This window comes from Homalodisca vitripennis, chromosome 2, assembly GCF_021130785.1.
Source record: "Homalodisca vitripennis isolate AUS2020 chromosome 2, UT_GWSS_2.1, whole genome shotgun sequence".
NCBI lineage: Eukaryota > Metazoa > Arthropoda > Insecta > Hemiptera > Cicadellidae > Homalodisca > Homalodisca vitripennis.
Window position 1 is genome coordinate 150,740,291 of NC_060208.1, and position 12,279 is coordinate 150,752,569.

Sequence of the window (12,279 nt, forward strand, 5' to 3'; positions counted from 1 at the left end):
CATGTGGAATTGATGAAATTCCTTCAAAAATTAGTAAAACACTGTGCCAAACAACTAGCACCACCACTGGTTACCATAATAAATCAATCGTTTTCCTCAGGCCAGTTTCCATCCCCCTTAAAAATATCAAAAATATACCCAAAGCACAAAAAAGGATCCATTACTAAACCTGAAAATTAACCGTCCCCATTTCACTAATACCAACTTTCTCAAATAATAATAGAAAAGGTAGCACTCTCAAGAATGTTACAACATCTGGACAGATATAATCTAATAACAAAGAACCAACATGGCTATCTCAAAGGACGATCCACCACCACAGCTGTCACTAATCTAATTGAATATGTCATAGATAAATTAGAAGACCACAAACACGTATCAGCTGTCCTATTAGACTACAGTAAGGCTTTCGATTGTCTAGATCATGATCTTATCTTGAAAAAGATTCCAGCCCTAGGTTTTGAAGGCTTGGTGAAAGATTGGGTGACTAGCTACCTGAAAGGACGCAAGCAAATAGTTGAGATTCAACAAAATGTAAATGGGAGTAAATGCGTGTATAGATCAAGACAACTCACAGTAAGTAGAGGAGTGCCTCAAGGCTCAGTTTTAGGCCCCTTTTTGTTTCATCACTTTTTTACAAACGATTTTTCAAGTTTTATCAATGACAATTCTGTAGAAACCATTATGTACGCAGACGACACAACTCTTTTGTTTACAAATAACACAGCACAAAATCTAATTTTGGATATTTCATCAGCAACAGAAAAATCACTCCCAATACTGCCTTCAAAAACGATCTGGTCATAAATCAATCCAAAACCACCCAGATAAATTTTAGCAGAAGACAAGAGCAGATTCCAAAAAATACCTAATATTTTAGTTGAAAAAAAGGCAAAACTGCTTGGCCTAACAATTAATGCTGACCTCTCCTGGACAGATCACATACGCGATCTGACCAAAAAACTTTCATCTGGCACTTATGTGGTAAAGCGAATGAAGTGGATAGGAGGTTTGGAGACGGCAAAGACAGCATACTATGCTGTAGTGGAGTCCCACCTCAGATATGGCTTAATTTCATGGGGAGGAACATCTGAAACCAATCTCAACAAAATCCTGATACTCCAAAAAAAAGCTGTAAGGGCACTCTATAGCCTCAGCCCTAGGGAAAGCTGCAGAGAAGCTTTCAAAATCCCTGCAGCTTCTTACTGTCATAGCACTGTACATCCATGCAGTCGTCATCTACACCAGCCAGATGGACCTTCCTAGAAATGAAAATGCTCACTCATACCACACCAGACGAGCAACGGACTACATTCTCCCTGTACACCACACATCGCAATTCAGCAAAAAACCTTCTTACATTGGACGCAAAATCATTAATGCACTACCACCAAATCTCAAGAACATGAAAGGAACGAACTGAAAAGACATTTTCGAGACTGGCTGATGGAACGACCTGTATATATCATTGAAGGAGTTCTTCGATCTTCTATAAATACCAACATCAATATTTGTAAAGCAAGAAATATTAATCTAAGTTTTTGTTATTATCTACTATTGACGCAATTGTATTTCTTAAAGAAACAACAAATAAAGAATATTGGTCTATTGTCTATTGTCTATAATATATATTATATATATATTATATATATATATATATATATATATATATATATATATATATATATATATACTGTGTTTTAATCTTCATAAGATATTATATGAAACACTAACTGTTTAACCCATTGCGGATCACTGATGAGCTGGGCTCATCACGCAGCGGCTGGGCCTAACGTTACGATGACGAGCTCAGGTTGCAAAAGCGATCTGTTTTTAGTTTCCCTCCAAATAGTTCTATTAATGTCTGATAGATCGGGCGATCGTCTTCACTTGTTAACTAAGAGTGTTTAACAATGGTCTACGTTTAGAGTTTTCAAAGTTTTATAAATATCCTACAGATCGCAGTTGTATGTCGAAGTTGAATAATCATTCATATGAGTTTACTCTCTGCTTTTTAGCGCTTCTGATTGGGTGTTTTCCTCAGTTGTTATTATAAAACTTTTGAGGTTAGTGACAGAACTAAACGACGCAGATGTACATGTTGGCGGGTTTAGTCTAGACAATGGCCCGGATTTTGTAATCGCTTCGCCCGAGCCGCTTTATTTAGACTATGATTCAGACATCATCCCTGCCACCCCGGAACCTTGCTCGCGTGTTATAGTTCCTACATCATGGGTACCCCAGCAGGCCCATGTTCCATCTGAACGAATACCTTCATAGCTGAATTTTCTCGATAGCGATTCAATGTGGCGCACCATTGCTGTTCGTGCAGCCGCTGACCGTAAATTAATTCGTGCCCGCTGGTGCTCACGCGCCAATACAATACGATCCGCAATGGGTTAATTGTAGAATAAAATGCATTCATACTATGGAAACACTTATGTTTTATGATATTCTAAACTTTTATCAGTTTTAATATTTAAATCACAGACATGTGAAAATAACTATGTAAAAAATAGCAAGGTATGAAAGGTACTTTCAGATGTTAATACATTTATGAGAACCGAGGCACGTAACAAAACCTTTAGAATAACTTTGTCGGCTGTTCCGAGGTCAAGCACAAAATAAGACCCTCCCTCAACTACACTTTCTGGTGGTTCATATTGTAGAGTTTAAGTTACATCTCATTCCTAATGCACTTTTTTAGTACTGTGAAAGAGAATTTTGTAAATCATCTCTACAAATTATGATTATCAAACACCAATATGTTGTACATCGTATTCAGTTATACCGATCATTTTAAAATCACTGTATTCAATATATTTTTGTTTTTTCTAAAACCAGTTTAGTTTGTTTAATTTTTAAATTTGGAATAAAATAATAAATAAGAATAATGGAATGTATAATATATTCTGTTTGAATCTTACTATGCTGTAATATTATGTGGGACTAAAGTTTTTGTTGTACGTACTTTGCTCTGCTTCAGGACATTGTACAGCAAAGAAAGTCTAGTTAAGTTTTAACCTGGTAATTAAATTTCATGATTGCTATTTTGTTGGACCAGCTGAGTTTTATGGGTTAGTAGAACATCATAAGAAAATTAATTTTGTAACTATAAATTACTTATAATATACAATAGCAGAGTTTGTGGTTCTAGATAAGCCGTGCGGAAACAGAAGTTAAGTTGGCAGCACTGGAAGCTCTGGTGTGCTCTCAGGCTCCCATGGCTACATCACACAACCTGACACTGATGTTGTACCAACTGGCTAAAGAGAAACAGCCAAAGGTCCAACTGGCACTGCTTAGAGCTCTGCCATCTACAGCGGTTGAAAAGGTACCACAGGAATATTAAGGGGCAAGGCCTGGAGACCTAAAGATTTCCAGTTTTAAATTCTCAAATAACAAAATGTATGCTGGTTTGAGAATGAAAGATTTGCATTTATTATTTCCAGCTAATTTAAGACTACAATAAAACATCTGAGATAGCTGTGGTCAATTCACTAGCAGTTAGTGATAGATGCTTAATATACAAATTAGTCCTAATTTAGACATACAAATTTAATTATTCACCAAGTATGTATCCCCTTTGGTTCTAATTGTAAGTTTGTTAATTTATTAAAGCAGTACTGATTCAATACCCTACAGACCTAGTAGCAGTAATTAAATTTTAGTGAGTATGATTATACCTTTTATTTTGTTTGTTCAAGGTTAAGCAGTAAAACTTAAATATTACTGAATGTTAATAAAAACACTACTTTTCCAAATTGTTTATTTTTTGGACGAGGCCTTTCGAAACCAAACGTTTCATCTTCAGGCAACTCCACAAATAAATATTTACATATTGTTTGGTATAATTAATATTAAAATAACATATGGTGTAAAAATGAAAATACAAAAATGTTGGAAATATTTCAGCCAGTATGAAAAATCAGATTTGACTAGAGTTTAATTTTTGAATAAATTGAGAAGAAAGAAGATTGTAATTTTCAATAGGGCCCTCTTCATTTTTGGAAAACAATTTGGAAAAGTAGTGTTTTTATTAACATTTAGTAATATTTAAAGAATTTTCCAATTGCTCCAAGAGTCTTCAAGTAAAACTTAAAACAAACAAAAATGTTATATTATAATTATTATTAAAATAAAAACCACAGTTAATATAAATTTAGTTTGTTAAGACTGAAATCAAAAAAACACAGCTATATTAATTTTTGTGTTTTAAAATTATATAAAATGTGACATAAAATTATATAAAATGTTTTCACAGTCATGTTATCATTTTTTATAGTTCGTAATATTAAACAAAAACTATCACCGACTTGTTTTTACTGTACATAGGTAAAGTATTTACATGATCCATTGATCTATTATGTCAACACATTCAGTGCTATATGTGTAATCTAATTTCTACTGTATCTTTCGGGAAACTGTAGGATAATGAGTTGTAGAGCATATCGGTTTATCAGGACAAACCTTTATATGATCAAAACTCCAGTCTCGAGGTATCCGGGCAAGAGGGAGGGTACTGTACCTTCAAGATTCAGTCTCTACAAACAATATAATTAAACTATATCTTTTTCTCATGTAGAACAATGTGTTGGGTGTGATCTCAACGTTGGAGGCCCTGCGACAGTCTGGTAATCAACAGCTGTCTCTGCTGGCGGTGGAGCTGTACTGTCAGTTGTGGCTCAATCAGGAGCGGTGCTACCCACAGCTGATGGGTGTGTTGGACCAGAACTGTGAAAATTACCCTTGGCTCGCTAACTTGCTGCAGGCCAACATCTGCAAGATCATCTGTGATACCCGGTCAGTGTCACTAATCTTTTGCTACATCTTTCTGAAATAAATGATCATTAATTATATTATATTTTGTGTTGTGGTTTTTGCCCCTGTTTTGTACATTAAGTCCTTATGGATATGTAAATCTATGCAAATTTGATGAGCAAATTGAAACTAAAAAGAAATTTAAACAATTCTCAATAATGTCAAAAGAAATGTAGAGTTTTTATCTTTGTTAGAAGTAGTATTTTAACTTGAAAAAATTTAAATCGCTTATTATTTAATGTTTGAGGCATATAGAACTATGAATAATTACTGACATGGCGTGCTTTCATTGTGAAGACCAGAGATGCACGGCAAGGAGGTGGTGCCCAAGGTATCTGACATACTGAACAAGTGTGGGGGAGTAAAGGACAGTGCAGCATCTGCTCTCGCTCTGGAGGCCCTGATACCTCTATGTTGCCACGATGTCGTCGATATCTTTACCATTTGGCGCAGCCTGGCACCACGGTTCTCTAAAGACAAGCGACCGCCAGTCATCAAGAGGTTTGTCTTGTGTGCTGATAATGTAACCATAGTTATCTAATTGGATTCTGTTTGGTAGGAGATCATTTGGTAGGAATAGAGAGGGGTTTGGATTTGAAAATAATTTGTTATTTGTTTTTATCCGATCTGGTACCATGTTAGAAGTTCAAATGGTCATGCTCACAAATAATACAACACTAACTTCATTATTTATTGTTAAATTTGCGTTTTTATATTTTTTTTCGAAAATGTAAATTACAGTACTAATACATGCAATAATATTTGTAGATAAAAAAATGCTTTTATCAAAGCAATGAAATAAGTTTGTAAACTTATGTAAAAATTTCAACTTCAGCCTCCCTTTACTAGTAAAAGGTCTTTTATAAGAAAGTGAAGATATAAAAAGACCTCAATTTAATAAAGTATTAGATCATGCAATTAGTTTTATGCCAGATTTTATGGTATTTGCACTAGAAATTATAACCAAACTACTGCACGCATTGCTTCACCAGATCCTGCTGGCGTATGAAAACACAATGTTGTATTGTATATTAACACAAGGTTGGTAGGCCTGGTCCTACACATGTCGACGTGCGACGGTACGCTCCTGAATTAAATGTAGTTTTAGGCCGGATTTTATCTATAGACATTTATTTCAACAGTGAACTGACTCATTGAATTGACTAAATTGTGTTTTGAAAAAGTTAACTTGGCTTAATTCGACCTAGAATGTGAGTAAAGAACGGCTTCGACCTACTTGAATTTATGGTTAGATTACACATGAATAAACCGTTCTACTCACCTGCCTTGTTTATCAAAACTTCCAGCGCCGCACAACTTGTACAACTATGTAACGCCGATCTTATCATCCGGCGTGGCTCAATAGATAACGCTCCTACCCACTGACCTTGAGATCGCCGGATCGGATCCACTTCAGACCGTCAACCTTTTATTCAAACTCTAGTCAACAATATACTTTTTATTAAAATCTTTACACTCCCTGTGATAAAAAAAATCTATTTTATTTATTTTATGTGCATAATTTATTTATTTATTGTCTGCTCGTCTATTTATCTATTGTCCGCTGTTTTATTTATTTTCTGCTCGTTTAAGCTATATTCTTGTGTTGTCTGTGTTGTAAAGGTTTCTTGTTTTGTTTTCGACTTTTGTACAAGAATAGTGCAATTGTGAAAAATGGTTGTGACTCGTAGTAAGCAAGTTATTGGCAATATTGACAATGTTATGAATTCTATTCATAATTTAGATGACACCTCTATTGAGTCAATATTGGAACTAAATCTTAACTGGAAGAAATTGCAAGTGAACGTTCCTGACTTGGAGTTGCAAAAAATAGAAGTAAACATTTCTCAGTTAGTAACAAAACTTGACGAAGCTTTCGGTACGATTTTGGAGCTTCAACGATCAGTAGAAGAAACAAAAGCCGAAAATTGTTTGTTAGAATCTAAGCTAAAGGAAACTAAGTTGGATGGACGTGCGGCGTTAAATGACTCTTTCAAACTACAGGACGTTATCACTGAGGAAAGATACACTATTGAAAAAGAAAATAATATGTTAAAAAATAGCTTAAGTGTTTGTAAAAATAAGTTAAGTAGGACTGAAGAAGAAAACTGTTCTTTGCAGTTACTGCTTCAATAGTGCATCCATTGAATCTCTTACTTCTGGCTTAAAAGGGCATGAGTGTAAAAACCTCGAACTAAAAAATCAGTTGGTTAAGCTAAATATGCAGTTAAAAAAATAACGTGAAAATGTCTGGAAGCCAGGACGTTGGGTAGATGATAAAATACTAGACTCTTATTTTGAAGCTTTTAATAACAATAACTTGAATAACTCTTCCTGTAACACTTTATTCTTAGGACCAACTGTGGCACAATTGATTAGACACGGGAGCTTGGATGTGGTACGGCATCAGTTAAACTCTCTTAATTTTAATAACTATGACTTTGCATTCATGTGTGTAAATAATAATGGAGCTGAGCTCAGGTCAGACAATGGCACTCATTGGAGCTTGCTCTTTTTAGATCTCAAAGCTAAATCTGGTTACCATTTCGATTCTCTTCATAGCCATAACTTAAATAGTGCAAAAAACCTGTTTACTGAAGCTCTGAGTTTTGATGGGAGTAAATTCTTTGAAAGTAAATGTACACAACAAAGCAAAAGTTTTGAATGTGGTATTTACATTCTGGTGAACGCTAAGTTTGTGGATGAGGGTTATTGTAGAAGAGTAAAGCCCGGTTGTACATCATTCCAAGACTGGTACAATTCTTTCCAGGTGGAAACGGCAGAAGATGTAGGCGTTGTTCAGGTGTTGGAAAGTGCATCCATGTACTCTAGTGCACACTCTCAGTCCTTACGGACAGACATTAGAAATTGTAACAGTGAGGTTGATTGCCATAAGAATAATAGTTCTATGGGTTATAACAAAAAATCCACTACTAATTCCAACACTGTTTCCGTTGTACGGGCCAAAAACATAAACAAAAATCGCTGGGTTAAGGTTAAATCTAACAGTAAGCATGCTTGCTCTCGCAACAAAAATATAGTAACACAATCTAGTTCTAGTCACAAAAACAAGTATAATGTGTTAATGAATATAGAGCATTGTGAAAATGTAGGCTTAGATGTAAGCTCTTTTGTGGTAAATCAAATGTCTGGGAAATGGAAAGTCAGACCCAGTAAGAGAGCAAGCTTACACTCAGATCACGACACCAGCTCAGGTTCTTCTAGTTATAAGCCTAAAATAGTCTCACCTAGTTTAAATGGCAAATTCCAAAATTGTGACTTGCAATCCCACCAAATTTCAAAAGTAAGGAACACCAGCCTGACGTCACGTTTTAAATATGGGGAGCGTCTGGCAGAGACCCCCTCAATCGTAGATGGAGACCTCCTCAATGCTGTGTGAAGGAGGGAAGGTTATTGAAGGGAGGTCCGATATTTTGTCAAATTGCTTGATTATTGGTGACTCCATTCTTAGGTATTCGAGTAGGCAGTGTGCTGAAAACGGTGCTACTATCGATTGCAATCCTGGGGCTAAAATTATTCACATAAAACAGAAACTTCTTGAGTATGTTGGGAAAAATCCACAGGTAATCTCCATGTAGGAACAAATAATTTGGTACAATGTTTCTGTGGTGGTAAAGGTTATAACGGTGGTTGGGGGAAGCGGGAAATGCTAGATGGCATGGCAGACCTGCTTTCCACAGCAAGACGAACCTTTCCAGGGTCGAAGATAATTGCTAATAGCATTTTGTATCGGGCTGACATCAGTAACGCAGCACTGATAGATTTAAATGACCAACTTCAGTTAATGTGCTGGAACTTTGGTGTACACTTGGTGAAGACTTGGCACTTCATTTCTAGACATCACTTAGCAAGAGATGGTCGCCATCTCAGCAGGTATGGGAATCGTTGCCTAGGCTCTCTTATGCTTCGTTCATTGATGAGGGTTCACGGCAGGAATTCTGAATTACCTGCCATGAATCGACCACTTAAGGAACTCTCTCCTGAAAACTCCCAGTGTGTGTTTCCCCCTCTTCCTCCTCAATCAGTTACTGACTCGGATAGTTTTTTAGAACTATCCCCCAATCCTCCAACACTGACATAGGGTGTACTGCCCTGAAAGGACTTCACCAAAATGTCCAAGGACTTGAAGGTAAGCTTGACATTTTTCAAGATGTCATTGATACGGAGGCCCCTGATGTGATTTGCATATCTGAGCATCATTTAAAACAGTCCGAATTTGATGTTTTGAAATTGCTTGGGTATGTTGGAGTTTTATCTTTTTGTCGTGGAAACCTAAGTAAGGGAGGAGTTTGTATTTTTGCAAGAGACACGTTAAACCTTGAAAAGGTTGATGTTTTGGGATATTGTTTGGAGGGCAAGTGTAAATGTTTGGAGGGCTGTAAAAGTTAGCTTTTGCAATGGAGTTTTTCTCATTGTTGTCGTTTATAAACCGACTTCATTTTCGGCCTCTCTTGAGGAACACAGGGTTTTCTATGGTCATTTGTCATCATTCCTTGATAAAGTGATGTCAGTGCATTATGGCACACTTGTAATGGGTGACTTCAATGTAGACCTATCTGATTCAGGCCTAAAGGTCGACGAGGCCTAAATTTGCTCAAATTTTCTAGCAAATCCTCTTGCAAATATTATTAATAGTTCATTTGAAACTGGAATATTCCCCGATTTTCTTAAGCTTTCAGTCGTTAGCCCTCTTTTTAAGAAAGGAAAAAAGGAAATGCTTGACATTTATCGACCTATTGCGATAACATCTACATTCTCCAAGGTCTTTGAGAAAGCAGTTTTAAATAGATTGACTTCTTTTATTGATAGACATGATACTTTGTTTTCTGGCCAATTTGGCTTTTTAAAGGGAAAGTGTACAGTTGATGCCATGTTTACTCTCATAAACATCATTGTAAAAGAGCTGGATCAAAGGAAATCTGTTGCGGGTGTCTTCTTTGACCTCCGAAAGGCCTTTGACAAGGTAAATCATGGTTTGCTTCTTGAAAAACTTGAGAAAATTGGAATTCGGGGCACTGCTCTAAACTGGTTCTCCTCCTTCCTTACTGGACGTAGGCAAATAGTAAAGATACCTTCCATACATCAAGATTGTATGACATATTCTTACTCAGATGAGAAGTTTGTAATCTCTGGAGTCCCTCAGGGCTCCATCCTGGGCCCGTTACTTTTCATTTTGTACATAAATGACTTAAAAACAAGTGTTCATAAGGGTAATCTATGTCTTTTCGCAGATGACACCTCACTAGCCATATCACATCGGGCACGACAAGATTTGGAAATTGACTCTTATGTTGAATCAAATAACATTGTGCAATGGTTCCAAGAAAATCTTTTGTGTGTCAATTCTAATAAGACTAAACTGTGACTTCACATTGATGCAAATTTAAAATTTCACTCTCACATAGAACATGTCGCTAAACGTTTGTCGTCAGGAGTTTTTGTATTAAGACGTCTGTCCACCTTCTCCAGTATTGAAATCCTTCTTTCAGCATATTATGCCCTCATCTATCCTTTCCTTTCATATGCAGTTGTGATTTGGGGATCTGAAAGCTCATATACGAGGACTCTTATCATTCTGCAAAAAAGAGCTGTGAGGATTATTGCAGGAAATGGCAGAACAGAATCATGTGCTGCTTACTATGGATCTTTTAATTTGCTCACCTTTCCATCTATTTACATTTTGGAACCACTTATTTTCATGAAAAAGAACCAGCACATTTTCTCTGAATTTTTACCATCTTCGAAAAGTAAAACCAGGAACAAGCACAGTTATAATATACCACCACACAAATCAAAGTTTTTCAAAAACCACACTATTTATAATTGTATTAAAATCGTCAATAGCCTTCCGATCGCTCTGAAACAAGAATGTAATGCAATTACTTTCAAAAGAAATGTAAAACATTTTCTCTCTAAAAATACTTTTTATAATATTAAGGATTATTTAGATAAGAAATATGTTTAGCTTTAGAAAATGTTTGTAATGATGATTGTTGATGAAATTTATTTTGTTTGATAACAATAAAGATATTTGAATTTGAAAATTTGAATTATTACTATACAACAAACAAAAACATAATTTCAACATGTTTACAAAATACAATAAATTATCAGTTTGAAAATGAAAACTTTGTATGAAGTAAGTTTATATCCTAAATAACTAAAAAAATATATTTTAGTTTCTAACAGATAGAACCTTGATTTTATATTTCTTTTATAAATAAAACATAGTTAAGGAAAATATTACCAACCTTATTTGAACTGATTGAAAATCACTTAGAAAATAGTTTATCATGCAGTGACCAGGCCTTGGTTTTTCATGGTTGCAAAAATGATCTGCTTTTAAATTTACCACCTAATAGTTATAACAATGTCTAATAGATTGTGTGATCATCTATACTAGACAATTGTGTTTCTAACAATTGTCTTTATTTAGTTTCCTCAAAAACTTTCATAAATTTAATATTATACAGATTATAGTTATATATTTATAGTGAGGAATCACTCAGATGGTGTCTGTTATTTTCCTTTCACGTATAGAATAATATTAGAAACTAGTATTACATTTATTACATTACATACTATATGAGTTGCACATCATAGTATGTGCTGTCAAAAATGAACAATCATCTAAATTGGGATGGTATATTAGATAGTGTTAGTAAGAAAAGTGGCCTAAGCAGTGGAAATGAACATAGAGGTAGTGTGTTTGTGTTCATGTTGGTGCGCCAATGAAGCAAGTAACTTTGATGTTAGTAAAATAGAATCAGATGATGCAGACATACATACCATCGGGTTCAGTCTAGGCAGTGACAATGAAGATAAAGGTAATGCGTTTGTGTCCATGCTGGTGCATCAATGAAACAAGTAACTTTGATAGTAGTGAAATAGAATTATATGATGTAGAATCTGTAATGGATTAAACCTTAATTTAAACCAACTTATTTTGAACAAAAGTTGTAATGATCTCATGTAAAATGTGTATAAAAATTCCAATAAAAAATATCACTTCTAATACATTTTTACTGTGGCTGATTGGACTTATTAAATGATAATACATTATTATTCTTTTCTCTCTTACTGTGCAATTTTGGCACCTGAGTGTGAGCTTCAGTGTTGTGTGTGACAGCCTGTGTGAGCTGCTGAGTGTAGCTGCCAACCAAAAGTCCGGAGACTGTGACAGTGACAGCCTGGTACAAATAATCAAGTGGCTGTGGAACCTGGTCGCTTACAGCAAGCAGCCATCCATTGTCGACGATGCACTCAAGTTAGTATTGGCTTTGTATGGAACGACATTTATGGATAGGTGTAATGGCCATAAAAAAGATAGATATTAAATTCATACTTAACCCATTGACGAAGTATTTATTGAGGCCTCTGCAGGACCGGTAGCAGCAATTAAATTGAGCAAAAATGGAAGACTGATTAAAGCTTTCT

General features: G+C 35.4%; 1 protein-coding gene across 3 annotated transcripts in view; it reads left to right on the forward strand.

Annotated features, from left to right (window-relative positions):
* Positions 1-12,279, forward strand: part of LOC124354898 — a 76,559-nt gene that overhangs the window by 30,767 nt on the left and 33,513 nt on the right. For all 3 annotated transcript variants that reach the window (XR_006921723.1, XM_046805694.1, XM_046805695.1), the window contains 4 exons: positions 3,158-3,334; positions 4,586-4,803; positions 5,119-5,322; positions 11,972-12,109. Coding sequence is in view for 2 of the 3 variants with exons in the window: in XM_046805694.1 (XP_046661650.1) it covers positions 3,158-3,334; positions 4,586-4,803; positions 5,119-5,322; positions 11,972-12,109 (737 nt within the window). In the remaining variant the exon portion in view is untranslated. The remainder of the gene's footprint in view (positions 1-3,157; positions 3,335-4,585; positions 4,804-5,118; positions 5,323-11,971; positions 12,110-12,279) is intronic.